General features: G+C 41.5%; 1 protein-coding gene across 2 annotated transcripts in view; it reads right to left on the reverse strand.

Annotated features, from left to right (window-relative positions):
• atp2a3 (ATPase sarcoplasmic/endoplasmic reticulum Ca2+ transporting 3) overlaps nt 1-19,642 on the reverse strand; it is a 178,778-nt gene that overhangs the window by 112,433 nt on the left and 46,703 nt on the right. The window contains exons 2-3 of one of the 2 annotated variants that reach the window (XM_061898271.1): nt 5,247-5,264; nt 1,680-1,762 (exon numbers count right to left, since the gene is read on the reverse strand). The exons of the other annotated variant lie outside the window; for it this stretch is intronic. Coding sequence (XP_061754255.1) covers nt 1,680-1,762; nt 5,247-5,264 — 101 coding nt within the window. The remainder of the gene's footprint in view (nt 1-1,679; nt 1,763-5,246; nt 5,265-19,642) is intronic. 2 annotated transcript variants of the gene reach the window in all.

The following is a 19,642-nucleotide window of genomic DNA, read 5'->3' on the forward strand; positions in this document are numbered from 1 at the left end:
TCTGATCCATAGTAAAGTTTCACCACAGGGAATTTTAAACAAGGATTCACCGTGTGTTTGTGTGGCTAAAGGCTAAAGCTTTCCAACTCCATCTTTCTACTTTCTCTTCTCCAATATTAATTGAACAAATTGCAAAAGATTCAGCAACACAGATGTCCAAAATACTGTGTAATCATGCGGTTAAAGCAGACGACTTTTAGCTGTGTGTGTGTGCAGCGCTCATATTTCCTAACAGTCCGTGACGTCACGCCCACACGTCATCATTACGCGACGTTTTCAAGAAGAAACTCCCGGGAAATTCAAAATTGCAATTCAGTAAACTAAAAAGGCCGTATTGGCATGTGTTGCAATGTTAATATTTCATCATTGATATATAAACTATCAGACTGCGTGGTGGGTAGTAATGGGTTTCAGTAGGCCTTTAAATCAATGTATTCTTGGTTGCCAAAAAATTATTCGAATTAATATTTTGATGTTGACACTGTTGGGAACTCGCATGGCTGCCGTTTTGTTACCCCAAGATGGAAGAACCAGGAGGACGATGAGCAGGTAAGATGACTTTAATTATCATCAACAGAGAAATGAAGCAGTCTTGCATAAAAAAGTTCCAACATAGTGTGTGTTATCATCGAGCACTGAGGACTGAGATACTGCAGGAGTCAATTTTTGGGGCCCCCCTAAAAAAAAAAAAAATAATGATAATAATGGATTAGATTTATATCGCACTTTTCTATTGTTAGATACTCAAAGCGCTCACAGAGAAGTGGGAACCCATCATTCATTCACACCTGGTGGTGGTAAGCTACATCTGTAGCCACAGCTGCCCTGGGGTAGACTGACGGAAGCATGGCTGCCAGTTTGCGCCCACGGCCCCTCCGACCACCACCAATCATTAATTCATCATTCATTTACCAGTGTGAGCGGCACCGGGGGCAAAGGGTGAAGTGTCCTGCCCAAGGACACAACGGCAGCGATTTGGATGTCAATAGGTGGGAAGCAAACCTGCAACCCTCAGGTTTCTGCCACGGCCGCTCTACCCACTACGCCATGCCGCCCCAAATTGAATTCCCTCCCTTAAATACTTTTCTGCAGCCGGGTCTAGCTGCACCTGTGAAGACATTGCTACTGCCGTGGCCATGCACACTGCAACTGTGCATCCAAAGTGAAGGTAGAGGCAAATGTCACAAAAAAGGACATATCCTACAGATGGATGCAGAAACAAGAGGAAGAAAGTGGAAGAGAAAAAATGCCCTAGATAGTTGTGGATGTTTAACACACAAGGTATGTTTGTTTGACACACAATTAATTTAACTGACTGTCCTCTTTTTGTAGAGTGTAAACATAAAATAACAGCATTTAGCTAAAAAACAGGTAATTTAAGACTAACATGTACAAGACCGATGACATAAGATGGCACTTTTACTGTAAATACAAAGTTTTATCACTTGGAAAGTTCAACCCCCGGCCACTCTCGTAGCTGAATGTAATACATTTTGAAATTACAAACGATTTAGGCTTTATATAACATCATCTTGGCCGTAGAACCCGCTTTCTATCCTTGTTTGCGGCAATACTGAAAATCGGGGATTTAAAAGATGATCAGATTAATTAACAAACAAATACAAACAGGATCTTAGCATTTATCATAAAAACCACTCATTAAGTAGATAAATACTTACAAAGGAGATACAGGCAGCAAAAAGCAGGATCCTGACGAGAAGGTTTTCAAACTGCTCCACCACCAACTCCCACAGAGACTTTCCTATAACAAAATGCACACGCCGTTATGGACTACATATCATGTAACAATATGCATGCAAACAAACCAACAGGAAATGGAATATACAAAAAAAGAGTCTGACAGAAAATAATACACAACATAGCAAAACAAGACTATAAGTCGAAAAGTCAATCATATTAGATCACGGTGTATGTTTTATCTTTACTGGAATTTTCATCTAATTTGGAGAGGTGAACAAACATACAGAATGTAAATTTATATCATGATGTTAATAAACATCATGATACATCATAATGTTAAAAAATGTTTAGTATGTTGAATATAAAGTTAATAAAGATACAGTACATTAAATATATATAATAACGTTCATAAAGACAAAATATGATGGATACTGTATATACATATACAATGTTAATAATAATGTTCATAAGCTAAAGTATGCTAAATAAACTGTATTTTCCAGACTATAAACCACTACTTTTTTCTTACGCTTTGAACCCTGCGTCTTATAAAAGGGTGCGGCTAATTTAGGGATTTTTCTTTGTTAATGGCCTTATTTTGTATTCAACAAATAGTTTTCCTTAAACACAGACAGAGACACTTAAAAGGTGTCTTATTGTTAGTGCAATGGTGCCTGCCATCTTTTAGAAGAATTTGCTCACCGCCCGTGCTGGGGGTTGAAAATGTTTTGGTTAACATTTGTCTATAGCGTTTTTGCTCGAAAGGATTCTTCAGTCATTACTTCAAGCAACATTTGTAAGTTTGACAATTTACTAAAACAATCCATACTTACTAAAACGTCCCATGTGACGTCTGTAGGAGTGTTTATACATGTATTTGTACGTGCCATCGTAAAGTAATCAAGCTAATATCGTTAGCATCAGCCAACATGCTAACACGTTTGCAAATGTCTTGGTTAGTGTGTATTTAAAAAAACAAAAACATATTTAAAGGGGAACTGCCCTTTTATTGGAATTTTGATTATGGTTCACAATAATTATGAAAGACATGACAACGGACGTATTTTTTTTAATGCATTCCATATAAAGTATTAAATAAATTTGATCAAAAGTCCGTTAACAACGGAGCTAATGGGAGCCACTCCTGCTTGCCTATAAAGCCCATAAAAAAACATCTAAACACCTCAATCAAGGTTTTATATACTATATGTAATGTAGTAACGGCCATATTTGTAATAACATTTTATACTTACGTATTCTGATCATTTGAAGCATACGTAGCGCAATGTCAAAAACGCATCACAACGTTCAATTTTTTTTTAACATCACTGATTATTACTCAATGCATACTTTATCAGAGCCAACAAACATAATAAAACATTACTTATGGTAGAAGGTCTGCTGTCACTAGAATGCCAACTGCTAGATGGGGATGTGGAACTAAGCATCTTTTTGTGTCGCTATCGCCGTTTACGGGTCTAATTTGGCTGTCAAAATGTACCAACTTTTCGGAATACGTCCTCAGTCTTTTTTTATCCAGATAATATGAACATGAAGCAGCAGACCACTCAATGATGTAAACATTGGCAAACGATAGTGATCAGGGCGTCGTTATAAATAGATGGTCTGCGTTAGCGCTTATAATAACAATATCACTAATACCTGGATAATATTTAAGTCACAAAATGTAAATAGAGTATTGTTGGCGGTTTTTAGATGGTTATTTATTGGGTTTTATGGGTGGTATATAGGACCTCCCATTGGCTTTGCTGTAAGCGGACTTTTATTTACAAGATAGAATGCATTAAAAAAAATCCATCCGTCATGTCTTTCCTAATGATTATGAACGATAGGCAAAATTCCCAAAAAAAGTACAGTTCACTTTTTTAGCAAGGTGTGTTTTGATCCCACGCAGACACGGAGCAATGGAGGTGACGTCAGAAGGGGACTAGAGACAGACCTGTCAGCGGAAGCTTTATTGCTTCAAAGCAATTTTATGGATTATTATATTACTTACATTTTTCTTTCACTTGAGAGAATTAATATAGGCTTGTGGATTATTGGATGTCTAGGATAAAGGGAAGTAGCGTCGGTAGTGATCAAAGCACGTTCACTTCAAATTGACACTAACTTTTATTAGCGTGTGTGACGTTAATGAGGAAATATCGTTGAAGTACAATTTTGTGTGCTTCTTATTTGTGCTTATGCCAAGCTGATTTTCTATGCGTAGCTGCAGCAGCTGAATTCAATGTGACAGCGTGTCATAATTACGACGGTCAGCTGGATAATAAAGTTACATATATCCATATCATTTGTCCAAGATCTTTATGGTCCCACTGGACCAGCCGAATTAGGAAAAGGTACCAAAAAATACGGTACTAGGTATACATCGCTATTTGTAACTAATCATCATTAACTTTAAACTTAAAATACCGGTATATATATAGCCAGTTGGTTTTTGTCACCGATTCTGCTCATAACTTTTATGGACAGAACTTATAGACGTAGTCAGGGCGTTGAGGGGATCCGGTTTGGTGGCTGCAGGATTAGGTCTCTGCTTTTTGCAGATGATGTGGTCCTGATGGCTTCATCTGGCCAGGATCTTCAGCTCTCACTGGATCGGTTTGGAGCCGAGTGTGAAGCGACTGGGATGAGAATCAGCACCTCCAAGTCCGAGACCATGATTCTTGACCGGGGAAGGATGGAGGGCCATCTCCGGGTTGGGGAGGAGACCCTTCCCAAAGTGGAGGAGTTCAAGTACCTCAGAGTCTTGTTCACGAGTGGGGGAAGAGTGGATCGTGAGATCAACAGGCGATCGGTGCGGCGTCTTCAGTAATGCGGACGCTGTATTGATCCGTTGTGGTGAAGAAGGAGCTGAGCCGGAAGGCAAAGCTCTCAATTTATCGGTCGATCTACGTTTCCATTCTCACCTATGGTCATGAGCTTTGGGTTATGACCGAAACGACAAGTTCACGGGTAGAAGCGGCCGAAATGAGTTTCCTCGGCCGGGTGGCAGGGGTCTCCCTTAGAGATAGGGTAAGAAGCTCTGACATCCGAGAGGAGCTCAAAGTAAAGCCGCTGCTCCTCCACATCATGAGGAGCTAAATGAGGTGGTTCGGGCATCTGGTCAGGATGCTACCTGGAGAGGTGTTTAGGGCACGTCCGACCGGTAGGAGGCCACGGGGAAGACCCAGGACACGTTGGGAAGACTATGTCTCCCGGCTGGCCTGGGAACACCTCGGGATCCCCTGGGAAGAGCTGCACAAAGTGGCTGGGGAGAGGAGAATCTGGGCTTCCCTGCTTAGGCTGCTGCCCCCGCGCCCCGACCTCGGATAAGCGGAAGAAGGTGGATGGATGGATGGATAGATTAGATAGTACTTTATTTATTCCGTCAGGAGAGTTCCTTCAGGAAAATTAGCTAGATATAGCTAGTGTGATAATATTTAGCAATAGTAAAATGGGAAAGCAGTTGAAGTTTATCAAAACTAATATTTTCTGACATTTTTTCAGGCAAAATCAGCTGATTGGGACAAATTCATATTTACCTTCTTCAGCTGGGAGCTCTGGAGAGGTCACCAAAGAAGTCACCAAGGAGGAGGCGGAGACAAACAAGGAGGTTGTTGGGGTACAAAGAAAATGTCAGTTCATAGTTTCACATTTTTATAATTAAGTTCATATTTTTACTGAATGTAGTCTGACAGGTAGATGTACATACAAATAAATGATGCTTTATTGTGATTAATTGTTAAAAACTGTTTTGGTCTGTCATCACATCTTCAGTTAGATGTAACTACAGTAACTGTGCATGTTTCTATACTGGATATTCATTTATGTTTACGCATTTAATTTCTTTCAAATCCTTCTAGTTGTGAATAATTACAATTTTGTAAATGAAAGAATTGGACACGGTGGCAGAGGGGTTAGTGCGTCTGCCGCACAATACGAAGGTTCTGCAGTCCTGGGTTCAAATCCAGGCTCGGGATCTTTCTGTGTGGAGTTTGCATGTTCTCCCCGTGAATGCGTGGGTTCCCTCCGGGTACTCCGGCTTCCTCCCACCTCCAAAGACATGCACCTGGGGATAGGTTGATTGGCAACACTAAATTGGCCCTAGTGTGTGAATGTGAGTGTGAGTGTTGTCTGTCTATCTGTGTTGGCCCTGTGATGAGGTGGCGACTTGTCCAGGGTGTACCCCGCCTTCCGCCCGATTGTAGCTGAGATAGGCACCAGCGCACCCCGTGACCCCGAAAGGGAATAAGCGGTAGAAAATGGATGGATGGATGGACTTTTCTTAGTCAAAACGTATGTTGATGTGTAGAACACCAACATACAATTATTCCATAAACATCTACCTCCGACATGGTTTGAAACCACTTCAAAAACCAGCCATCTTGAAAAATGATGGCTTTGTTTTTCATCATGGGTAACGTACTTTTCTGGTATCATAGGTTCAGGAGCACATGCAAATTGGATTATACTTGTGTAGCGCTTTTCTACGTTCAAGTTACTCAAAGCGCTTTGACACTATTCTTACTGATGGCGGGAGCTGCCATGCAAGGCCCTAACCACGACCCATCAGGAGCAAGGGTGAAGAGTTTTACGATTAGGATGGCAAAAGCCAGGAAATTTGGTGCTTGTACAACAAAATGAAACATGTATTCAGTAATCTGCTCCACTACCAGTTATATCGGAAAAACACTCAAAGCCTGGCATGGTTTTCTCACACTTTTTTTTTTTTTGTTGTGTTTTTTCTCTTCTACAGTTTGAGTATTGGATTAAAACACCCACCACATATGAGTCACTAGCAGAAAGGTTTTGTAGAACACAAGTCTTGTTGCTTTTTGTCACCACAGTTCCATCATTTACTTGTCGAGTCCAAGTAAAGCACAACTAAAGAATTGATGTCTGATGAAAAAACTGGCATACAGTATGAATAAAAATGATGTGTAGTATTTATGACAGTACACTTTGAATGTAATGTGCAAATAAGAAACATGTTTTCAGCAGCATTTGCTACACGCCAATTAAACGTGATTATGTGAGGGAAGGCGCTGGAAAGGGAGAGCAGCATTATGCAAGCTGCAGTCTTCCTTCCAAAAACCGAATCCTAGAAGTCAGTTTGTAACAAGCAGAAAAATAAATATAATAACAAAAAAGTAATTTAATGTGTTTCCAAGGTTGTGTTTTTGTTAGCTAGTTGATTAACATGAAAATGAGATGGCAACAGTTCTATACTTTGAATAGCTTTGGTACAATTTAGTTTGAAACATAACTAAACTATATCTATGTTAGTGCAACATTTAATGGATACCTCAACCATGATAGTATTTACAGCCATGTGACAGAACATAGTGTATTTACAGTATGGATGTTCTTACCTACAGTCTACCCGCATTAAGGCAAACTTTCACTGAGGCATAATAATAATATAATCATCATAATTATAATAAAAAATAATATAGTAATAATATTACGCCATATAGTTGTGCAGTTGCAAATGTCATTGAAAACTGCTGACATGATCGCTTTATGAGCTGTTTTAATGCCTTTAGCAAAACAGCAAAACAAACCAATCAACAAAATGGTAAAACTGAAATAAGTACTACACATTCACAACAAAATAAGCACTTTAAATGAACTAAAATAAAGGAATATCCACATGATATTAAAAAAAATGTATAAATAAAAGAATAAACATGCCCATAAATATGTCCAGCTCAGTTTTTGTTAAATTAATTTGCATGAGTTATTGATTCTCAGCCGGCATATCACCATATTTGACATTTGACAAATTGACATTTTACATGCCATTTATATTCAAAGACACTAATTTTAAATAAACTTGCACCATATTTTATGTAAGTCATTTGACATATTATGAACTGGGTCCTACAGTACTCAAATTACATGCGCGGCATCCTAAAAAATAGTAGGTAGTGAAGTGAAGTGAATTATATTTATATAGCGCTTTTCTCAAGTGACTCAAAGCGCTTTACATAGGGAAACCCAATACCTAAGTTACAATTAAACCAGTGTGGGTGGTACTGGGAGCTCGTGGGTAAAGTGTCTTGCCCAAGGACACAACGGCAGTCATTAGGATGGCGGAAGCGGGAATCGAACCTGCAACCCTCAAGTTGCTGGCACGGCCACTCTACCAACCGAGCTATGCCGGTAGGTAGCTATGCAGGTAGATAGCATTATCTTTCAAATATGGGATCCAGATACAAGTCTACTCACAAAGCAATCAGAAGAAATCGAAAATATTTTCCTGAACTATTATAGGCAACTGTATTCAGAATCCTTTGAAGCAGTGGAAGAAATACATGTAGGAACATTTCTGAGTAAATTAGATTTGCACAATATTGGCAAATTACAGAACAAAGAGATTAAAACAGAAATAACTTTAGTGGAAATTAAGAATGCAATCGCAACTCAATGCCAAATAAGACTCCAATGGTTTACTGGAAAAAATATCTAAATAAGAATTGTTGTCCGGGTGTACACCGCCTTCTGCCCAAGTGCAGCAGGGATAGGCCCGAGCACCCCCGCGAACCCGAGAGGGACAAGCGGTAGAAAATGGATGAATGGATGGATGTCTCCCCTACTGTTAAGAACATTTAACTGGATTAAAGAAAAAGGCAAATTCCCCCAATCATGTATATGGGCAATTGTAACAATAATCCCAAATTAGGGGAAAGACAGAAAGGCAACATAGTATTAATTATAAACCTATCGCAATACTCAATGCTGATTACAAATCATATACATCAATAATTGCAAACCAATTTCAGCATCTTCTCCCAGATCTAATTGATGAAAAACAGACGAGATTCAGTAAAAACCGTCAAACACATGACAATATTAGAAGGACATTTCATCTGATTGATAAGATACAACATGAAAAAATAAAGCTACAAAATTGCTAAGTCTGGATGCAGAAAAGGCAAACAAAAAATCAGTCAAATGTGTTAAAACACTTTATCAATAGCCAACAGCCAAAATCAAAGTAAATGCGCCGCAAACACCAGCATTTACATTGGAAAGACAGACTCGGCAGGGCTGCTGTCTTGGCCCAACAATATTTGCGATTCATATTGAACCACTGGCGCAGGACAATCGACAAAATAAACAATTACAAGGCATTAATTAGATTATTTGCTGATGACATAATTGATTTTAATACCTACCAATATTAATGAATGTCTTAGAAGACAGTGTCAATCCGGTTATAAATTAAACATTACAAAGTCAGAATTATTGGCATTTAATTATGTTACTTCAAAAGAAACCATAGTTATCATTATTCTTGGAATAATGATAACTATGTAGCAAGATGAAATAAATAAATAAACACTTTTTCAAGGTTTTCAGGTTCAATCACTTCTAGGAAAAAAGGAAATTCCCATAATTTTCAAAAATGAAATTAGGAAAATAACTTCGGGGACATTGGAACTTTGGTTAATATTTATTAAACATTTTAATATAATAAAAAACCAGAAAGTGCTAGGATGGATAGCATTTGGCCCCCATTTCATGCCAGGAGACGGGGATGTCACATTTAAACAGTGAACAATGAAAGGTATTAAAGCAAGAGGTACTGTCACCGAAAATAAGGAATTTTCAAACACTGAAAGACAAATTTGGATTGCAACGATCCGTTCAGATATCTACAATTTAGACTATTATTTTAAGGAAGTAAAAATACAAAATACAATAACAACAAATTTAGTGATTGATGTAATGTTGAGTGAATATACCTGATTGTAAGTGTATTAAATTATCGCCAGGATTGATCACACTTTTGGAATGTAATGGGGATTCAACATTGTATTTCAAGTCAAAATGGGAAGCTGAATTAGAAGTGGAAATTACAACTGAGGAATGGTAAGACGTGTGTAACCCAGTTTACTTCCACTATCGCACATCAATGGAAGGTTTTTAATTGGAAAAAATGGTTCTCAGCCATGTTGGAGATATGTAACTTAATAAATTCCCATCATACTCATATTTTTTGGAGCTGTACAAAAGTAAAATAATTTTGGGAATATGTACACTCGGAATGTAAAATTCCGATGACATGTATGACTTTGTATATGGGACACATAGTGTTAGTTGTACGGACAGCAGATCGTTATTTGGTTATGGTGCTTTTAACAGCCTCTAAGAAAGCCATCACAAGATCATGGTACAAACTTGAACCTCCTACTGAAAAAATATGGAGAAAAGGACCCATTGATTTAATCTGAGGGAAGACTTGTTCAAGAAAAGTTTGTTGAAGTGGAAAATGTATTCAGAAAAACATTCATAATATGTATTCTTGGTAAAGATGATAAGTAATCTACAGGAAAATGTGTATGTTCCCATAATCATGTTTTGTTCTGTTTATTAATGATTATTATTATTATGATTTTCCTATTATTATGTATTTATTTAGTAGCAAAATGTAATAATTTAACATTCTTTTTTAGTTTAGATCCCTGGCTTTTTATTTGTTATGCTATGTATATTTGTTACGTATAAAAAAAAACACTCCAATAATTAAGTTTAAAAAAATAAATAGAAACACTTCCATGTGGTCTACATCAGTGTTTTTCAACCACCAGTGTGCCGCGAGTCTAGTGTGCTGTAGGACATTATGTACTTTCACCTATTTAGGTTAAAAATATTTTTTGCAAACCAGTAATTATAATCCGCAAATAATGTGCCGTTGTTGAGTGTCTGCGCGGAGTAGAGCTTGGCAGAGTAACCGTGTAATACTCATCCCCATAAGTAGGTGGCAGCAGGTAGCTAATGGCTTTGTCGTGATCACAATATGCAGACAACAGCGGGAGGCAGTGTGCAGGTAGAAAGGTATCTAATGCTTAAACCAAAAATAAACAGAAGGCGAGTGCCGCTAAGAAAAGGCAGGGATGGCTACGCAGAACAGGGATGACCCGATCCAGGTTTTTGCACTTCCGATCCGATACCGATATTGTTTTTGCACTTCCGATCTGATACCGATATTGGCCTATCCGAGCATGTATTAAAGTTTTAAGTTATTTAGCCTACTTAGTTGTCAGATTCATGTTGAAAAGGGTTTTAGTACTCTTGATAACAACTAGCCAGCTGAATTAGGTGAGATTGAATAACACACAAAGGTTTGTATTCAAGGATAAACACAAAATAGAAAAAATCTGAAAAATGGTTGTCATGGTGTTTTTCAATTTGCAGTGAATTAATTCATATACTTACAATTCATTCGGGCACTCTGATTTTCTTTTATGCCTTTGTACCTTTCTGTCCGTGTGGATATGAAATGGTTTTAAATTATATTTATTATGGTTTTAAAAACCTGCAGACACCTGTAAAAATGTTCACCAAACAACCTTCAATACATGTTATGTAGACCAGTGTTTTTCAAACTTTTTTGAGCCAAGGCACATTTTTTTCATTGAAAAAATGCGGAGGCACACAACCAGCAGAAAACATTAAAAATGAAACTCAGCAGCCGTAAAATGTTGTTCTCACAAATGTTTGATAGGAATTCAAACCATAACTAAGTATGCATAGCTATAGCTCTTGTTGCAAAGTACTGTAACGACCTGTCACATCACGCCGCGACTTTAGAGTTTTTTTGTGTTTTCCTGTGTTTAGTGTTTAGTTGCTTTTCCTGTTTTTTTGGTATTTTCGTGTAGCAGTTTAATTTCTTCCCTGAGCGCTATTCCCCACACCTGCTTTGTTTTAGCATCCATCCATCTTCTTCCGCTTATCCAACGTCGGGTCGCGGGGTCAGCAGCCTAAGCAGGGAAGCCCCGACTTTCCTCTCCCCAGCCACTTCGTCCAGCTCTTCCCGGGGGATCTCGAGGCGTTACCAGGCCAGCCGGGAGACATAGTCTTTCCAACGTGTCCTGGGTGTTCTCCGTGGGCTCCTAACAGTTGGACGTGCCCTAAACACCTCCGTAAGGAGGCGTTCGGGTGGCATCCTGACCAGATGCCTGAACCACCTCATCTGGCTCCTCTCGATGTGGAGCAGCAGCTTTACTTTGAGTTCCTCCCGGATGGCAGAGCTTCTCACCCAATCTCTAAGGGAGAGCCCCGCCACCCGGTGGAGGAAACACATTTCGGCCGCTTGTACCCATGATCTTGTCCTTTTGGTCATGACCCAAAGCTCATGACCATTGGTGAGGATGGGAACGTAGATCGACCGGTAAATTGAGAGCTTTGCCTTCCATCTCAGCTCCTTCTTTACCACAACGGATCCGTACAACTTCCGCATTACTGAAGACGCCACACCGATCCGCCTGTCGATCTCACCATCCACTCTTACCCCACTCGTGAACAAGGTACTTGAACTCCTTCACTTGGGGCAGGGTATCCTCCCAAACCCGGAGATGGCACTCCACCCTTTTCCGGGCGAGAACCATGGATTCGGACTTGGAGGTGCTGATTCTCATTCCGGTCGCTTCACACTCAGCTGCGAACCGATCCAGTGAGAGCTGAAGATCCATGCCAGATGAAGCCATCAGGACCACATCATCTGCAAAAAGCAGAGCCCATATCCCGCAGCCACCAAACCGGAATCCCTCAACACCTTGACTGCGCCTAGAAATTCTGTTCATAAAAGTTATGAATGGAATCAGTGACAAAGGGCAGCCTTGGCGGAGTCCTACCCTCACTGGAAACGGGTCCGACTTACTGCCGGCTATGCGGACAAAGCTCTGCAATGATCGTGCAGGGAGCGGACCGCCACAATAAGACAGTCCGATACCCCATACTCTCTGAGCACTCCCCACAGGACTTCCCGAGGGGCACGGTCGAATGCCTTCTCCAAGTCCACAAAGCACAGGTAGACTGGTTGGGCAAACTCCCGTGCACCCTCAAGGACCCTGCAGAGAGTATAGAGCTGGTCCAAAGTTCCACGACCAGGACAAAAACCACACTGTTCCTCCTGAATCCGAGGTTCGACTATCAGGCATAGCTTCCTCTCCAGTACACCTGAATAAACCTTACCAGGAAGGCTGAGGAGTGTGATCCCACGTTAGTTGGAACACACCCTCCGGTTCCCCTTCTTAAAGAGATGGACCAGCACCCCGGTCTGCCAATCCAGAGGTACTGCCCCCGATGTCCACGCGATGCTGCAGAGTCTTGTCAACCAAGACAGCCCCATAGCATCCAGAGCCTTAAGGAACTCCGGGCAGATCTCATCCACCCCTGGGGCCTTGCCACGAGGAGCTTTTTAACTACCTTGGCCACCTCAGCCCCAGAAATAGGAGAGCCCACCACAGATTCCCCAGGCACTGCTTCCTCATAGGAAGACGTGTTGGTGGGATTGAGGAGGTCTTCGAAGTATTCTTTCCACCTATCCACAACATCCGCAGTTGAGGTTAGCAGAACACCATCCGCACCATACACGGTGTTGACAGTGTACTGCTTCCCTTTCCTGAGGCGGCGAATGGTGGTCCAGAATCGCTTCGAAGCCGTCCGGAAGTCGTTTTCCATGGCTTCCCCGAACTCCTCCCATGCCCGAGTTTTTGCTTCCGCGACCGTTTAAGCTGCACACCGCCTGGCCTGTCGGTACCTGTCCACTGCCTCCGGAGTCCTATGAGCCAAAAGAACCCGATAGGACTCCTTCTTCAGCTTGACGGCATCCCTCACCGGTGGTGTCCACCAACGGGTTTTAGGATTACCCCCCCGACAGGCACCAACTACCTTGCGGCCACAGCTCCAATCGGCCGCCTCGACAATAGAGGTGCGGAACATGGTCCACTCGGACTTAATGTCCAGCACCTCCCTCGTGACATGTTCAAAGTTCTTCCGGAGGAGGGAATTTAAACTTTCTCTGACAGGAGACTTTGCCAGACGTTCCCAGCAAACCCTCACAATGCGTTTGGGCCGGCCAGGTCTGTCCGGCATCGCAACCAACTCACCACTAGGTGGTGATCGTTAGAAAACTCCGCCCCTCTCTTCACCCGAGTGTCCAAAACATAAGGCCGCAAATCCGATGACACAACTACAAAGTCGATCATGGAACTGCGGCTTAGGGTGTTTTGGTGCCAAGTGCACATATGGACACCCTTATGTTTGAACATGGTGTTTGTTATGGACAAACTGTGACGAGCACAAAAGTCCAATAACAAAACACCACTTGGGTTCAGATCCGGGCGGCCATTCTTCCCAATCACACCTGTCCAGGTTTCACTGTCGTTGCCAACATGAGCGTTGAAGTCCCCCAGCAGAACAAGGGAATCACCCGAGGGAGCACTCTCCAGTACTCCCTCGAGTGTACCCAAAAAGGGTGGGTACTCTGAACTGTTGTTTGGTGCGTAAGCACAAACAACAGTCAGGACCCGTCCCCCCACCCTTTCGTCCACTGGGTTGAACTCCAGTGTGCAGGCTTTGAGCCGGGGGACAAAAACAATTGCCACCCCAGCCCGTCGCCTCTCACTGCCGGCAACGCCAGAATAGAAGAGAGTCCAGCCCCTCTCAAGAGAATTGGTTCCAGAGCACTTGCTGTGCGTTGAAGAGAGTACGACTACATCCAGCCGGAACTTCTCTACGTCGCGCACTAGTTCAGGCTCCTTCCCCCCCAGTGAGGTGACGTTCCACGTCCCAAGAGCTAGCTTCTGTAGCCGAGGATCGGACCGCCAAGTGCCCTGCCTTCGGCTGCCGCCCATCTCACATCGCACCCGACCTCTATGGCCCCTGCTATGGGTGGTGAGCCCATTGGAGGGGGGACCCACATTACCTCTACGGGCTGTGCCCGGCCGGGCTCATGGGAACAGGCCCGGCCACCAGGCACTCGCCATCGTGCCCCGCCTCCGGGCCTGGCTCCAGAGGAGGGCCCCGGTGACCCTTGTCTGGGCGAGGGAAATCTGGGTCCTTTTCTTGTTTTCTTCATGGAGGTCTTCAAGCTGCTCTTTTTCTGATCCCTCACCTCGGACCTGTTTTTCTTAGTAGACCCTACCAGGGGGCATAAATCCCCCGAACAACATCGCTCCTAGGATCATTGGGACACGCAAACTCCTCCACCACGATAAGGTGGCAGCCCAGAGAGGAGATTCAATCATAAATAAAGATTTCTACACATAGAAGTAATCATCAACTTAAAGTGCCCTCTTTGGGGATTGTAAAAGAGATCCATCTGGATTCATGAACTTAATTCTAAAAATTTCTTCACAAAAAAAGAAATCTTTAACATCAATATTTATGGAACATGTCCACAAAAAATCTAGCTGTCAACACTGAATATTGCATTGTTGTTTTGTTTTGTTTTTTTCTCTCTGGCACACATCGAGGGTGGATGCTCCCCTTTCCTCTCCCTTATCTCTTCTGCTTGCTTCTTTGTCTTGTCTTAACTTTCTTGTTGCTTCTTTTTGCACTGCTCTCCAAATATAAACATTGGAACTATTTAACTGGCCTCAACAAAATTGACAAGATCTTGGGTTTGGGGGAACCTGCTGTCGTGACGAAGCGGTTGTTGCTGGACACACGATGGACTCTTGGGAAAAGAAGGAGTGCCGCGTGCCTGCGGCCCTTTTCTGTCGAGGACGTGAAGTTGTCTACCTATTCGGAATTATGACACCAGGACATCTGCTGATTGGAGTAAGCGTTGCTCTGGTTTGTCGACAAATTGGAACTTGCTGGCAGTCTTCAAAGACCCCAAAGCTGGCACAAATGATTGTAGGATGAGGGAAGAACTGTGGATCACATCTACCCCGCAGTTTTTGAGGACCAGTCATTGACAATTTAGAGTGAAAAGCAAATTTTATTTTCACCCGCATACAAAACATTCTAACTTGGATTGTTTCCCTGGCGTCGAGATTCTGCCGAAGGACAGTGCAGCGAAGACACAACAAATTCCCTTCTTGTCTCTCATGGACACACACCTGTTGTTGACTTTGGAATAGCGACTGCAGTACATCAAGGCCGCGGAACAGAGACACACTACGGGCTTACACATACACATCCACAAAAATATACGCCACACATACACCCCCCCGCCCCTCCCTCAACCCAACGCCCTCGACGCAAATCCCATAGGGGTGATGAATGGATGGTCAGCACCTGATAGCTGCGGTCTACCATCATGACCCCGAACTCCCTACCCTCTGTTGCTATATATCTCTAGATGTACGTTGTAATAATATGTGCTTTGCGATGGAGTTTTTTTTTCCCCACTCCAGACTGGGCCCTCTTAGGAGCCCAGTCTAGATTGTATTTTTTTACTCATCTTCTTCCCCAGCGTTTTACCTTTTTCCCATCTTTTACGGGGCGCCTTGTGGCGACCCATCAGCGTTCCTGTTCTGTAACCCTGTACACTGTTTGTTTGTCTAATCTTGAACGGGTTTGTGCTGAAAACAAAGTTTTGTTGTACTTGTGCAATGACAATAAAGACCTATCTATCTATCTATCTATCTATCTATCTATCTATCTGCATTTCTTTTCACCGTTTATGAACTTACATTCATATTTTGTTGAAGTATTGTTCAATAAATATATTTATAAAGGATTTTTGAATTGTTGCTATTTTTAGAATTTTTTTATAAAATCTCACGTACCCCTTGGGATACCTTTAAGTACCCCCAGGGGTACGCGTACCCCCATTTGAGAACCACTGTGCTACAGCTAGGGATGATGTTTGTTAAGAAACAATGGATGTCGATGCAATTATCGAATCCTCTTATCGAACAGATTCCTTATCGAATCTCGTATCGAATTCATTGAGAAGAAGGGAATCAGCACAGTAGCGAATCCATACGCACAAGAGAAGTCGGCTTTTACTGTTCATTTCTGACACAGAAGATTAGGACTTTGATGGATTTGTGGATGAAGATTGATCAAAAAAAAATGTGAATAAATTGATAAATACTTCAATAAAGCGCAACCGAACTCAGCTTTTCTCCTGCTGCCTTTTTAAAACTGCATCCATGCATGCTAGGGTATGTTTTAAGCTAGCGTATGTTTAACCATGCCTGCGCCCAAAAATACGCTGCGCCTTATTTATGTGTTAAATACAGAAATAGCACCCGTAACTGACACGGCGCCTTTTTATACGGTGCGCCCTATGGCCGCGAAAATACGGTATAGTGGATTCGATAAGGGGAACCGTTTCTCAAAAAGGGATTTGAATCCATGGAATCGGTTCTTTTGTTATCAAGCATCGGGAGAACCGGTTTTCAAACATCATCCCTAGCTACAGCATCCTTAAATATCAAAACATTTAAAAGCAAGACTGAACTGTATGCATGTTTTAAATGAAAAATAACGTTAATAGATTTTTAAGACCTTTCGAAAGAGTATTTCAGATCTTTTATGAGATTTAGGAGGGTTTTAGAAATTTTAAGGCCTTAAATTCAAATTGTTGGATTTAGGCTTTAAGACTTTTAAAGGACCCCGCAGGTACCCTAATTTTACAGAACTACCTTATTTTATTATTCTAAACAAATATTGATAGTTCTTGTTGATACTGGTATCCATCTGTACTCTTTTCGGTAGTATATTGAATCGGTGTAAAGAAAAGTTTTCAAAATGACATTTTGTATACGCATTTAAGTGGTTGTACACCAGCAATATGATGTAACTTCTCACAGCAGGGAGTAGTCTTAAGCAAGTCAACTACAGTGCATCTGGAAAGTATTCACAGTGCTTTACTTTTTCCACATTTTTGTATGTTCCAAAATAGAATTAATTTATTTTTGTTCTCAAAATTCCCCTATGATGACAATGTGAAAATATGTTTTTTTTATTTACCAAATGTATTAAAAAAAAAAAAAAAAATCACATGTACAGAAGTATGCACAGAATTTGTTCAATACTTTGACACATCTTTAGCAGCAATCACAGCCTCAAGTATTTTTGAATATGATGCCACAAACTTGGCACACCTATCTTTGGTCAGTTCGATGGGTAAATTAGAGCTCCTGATTACGCTTCAAAATGTGATTAGTCAGCAAATCGTGAAGATAGTTAAAGTTAAAGTACCACTGATAGTCACACACACACTAGGTTTTGTGAAATTACCCTCTGCATTTGACCCATCCCCTCTTTCCAACCCCTGGGAGGTACAGGAGCAGTGAGCAGCAGCGGTGGCCGTGCTCAGGAATCATTTTGGTGATTTAACCCCCAATTCCAACCCTTGATGCTGAGTGCCAAGCAGGGAGGTAATGGGTCCCATTTTTATAGTTTTTGGTATAACTCGGCCGGGGTTTGAACTCACGACTTACCGATCTTAGGGCGGACACTCTAACCATGACTAGTTGACTATCAAAACAGTCGTTAGATACATACCTACAGCACACAGACAAATTTGACAAGTCACCGAATTTGTAACAATTCAATGTTGATGGAATCAATCATTCAGTCAAGGTTTATCTGTGAAGCACCTTACAAGAAATTGTTTTAAAGGACAAATCATTGGTTAGATTGCTTCTGGCATCGCAGAAAAGCAGACACTGCACAAAAAGCTCAATTAGTTTGTGCCCTACAGTCTAGGCCTTGACTGATAATCAATAAGTCAATTAATGAAACGATAAATGAAAATTCACTTGATCATTTTGCAGGATTCGATAAATTGTCATATCTGTGTGATTTTTTCATCTTTTGCTTTCAAACAAGGTACAAGAGGGTTCAATCTGCGCATTGCTCTTGGCATCAGTTAGGAGGAACTGCTACCCAAAATCATTGGTACTCGGTATACATCCCAAGGCAAGATTAAAGAGGAAGGAGTGCCTGAGGTCCTGAACGGGTTTTCCCGACTTCAATCTGCCAAGGATTCCCTGAGGCAGCGTGTGCTGTGTGGACCTGAAGCTTGTCCAAGCACATTCCTGAAGACTCTCTTGTCCCTTCAATGTGTTCACCTCCACCTCACAATCTTCAACCTCAGACAATCAGTCATAACAAAGCTTGTTTGCACACAGCACAAAGGGGGTCTGTCCCAAGCTAAAAGGAAACCTTTCCTGGAAACAGTCGCCAACAACAGCAGGGAGCTCTGTCCACGAACGAAAGGAAGAGCAGGAAACCTGACTTCCTTCTGTCAGCGCTTTATATGACTCATTCACAACGTTCTCATCACGTAGAATTTCACCGTGTTGTGATCAAATAAATTCAACCAACTTTGTCTAGTCCCTGCCAATTTCCTCACACAAGTTGTCCAATCATTTTCATACTGCCAGTCATATTGATTAAATGTCAGCTGTCAATCAAATAAGTCCTGACATCGCAGACTATAATGTTCACTTCTTTGTTCACATTACAGGAGATGCTGAAGTGTGTGATAATGTCTCATGCTCAAAAGTTCACAATGTTTCAACGAGAGCAGGAGTAAACTGCATAAAATGTGTTTGAATGTTAACCAAAGTCAATACTCGCTTAACACTTTTCAAGCATAAAACGAGTACAAAGAAATACAAAAACGATGACTGTGGTGGAACTCATCACAGCAGAAAACCCATCCATCCATCCATCCTCAGCTACATTCGAGCGGAAAACGAGGTAAACCCTGGACAAGTCGCCACCTCATCGCACGGCCAACACAGATAGACAACATTCAAACTCACATTCACACACTAGGGCCAATTTAGTGTTGCCAGAACATTGTTCCAAAGATTTTTAACATTGTCTGGTCATGTTTTAAAATTTATTGTAAATCAAACATGACTTTAGGATGAAGCTCTGCAAAGTGCTGCTGTGCAAGTTAGTAAGCAAGGCAATGCAGAAAGTGGACAATTCAAAAGTACAAATATTTTTTTTGAATATTTGCTATTAAAAAACTTGATATACTTTCTGTAAAATTGTAAAAAATATAAATGTGTCATTTGAATTACTTTGTATTGACTGTGAATGTCTGTTTATGTGAATGTTGTCTGTGTTGGCCCTGCGATGAGGTGGCGACTTGTCCAGGGTGTACACCGCCTTCTGCCCAAATGCAATTGAGATAGGCTCCAGCACCCCCCGTGACCCCGAACGG

This window comes from Nerophis ophidion, linkage group LG04 (assembly GCF_033978795.1).
Source record: "Nerophis ophidion isolate RoL-2023_Sa linkage group LG04, RoL_Noph_v1.0, whole genome shotgun sequence".
In the NCBI taxonomy this organism is placed as follows: domain Eukaryota; kingdom Metazoa; phylum Chordata; class Actinopteri; order Syngnathiformes; family Syngnathidae; genus Nerophis; species Nerophis ophidion.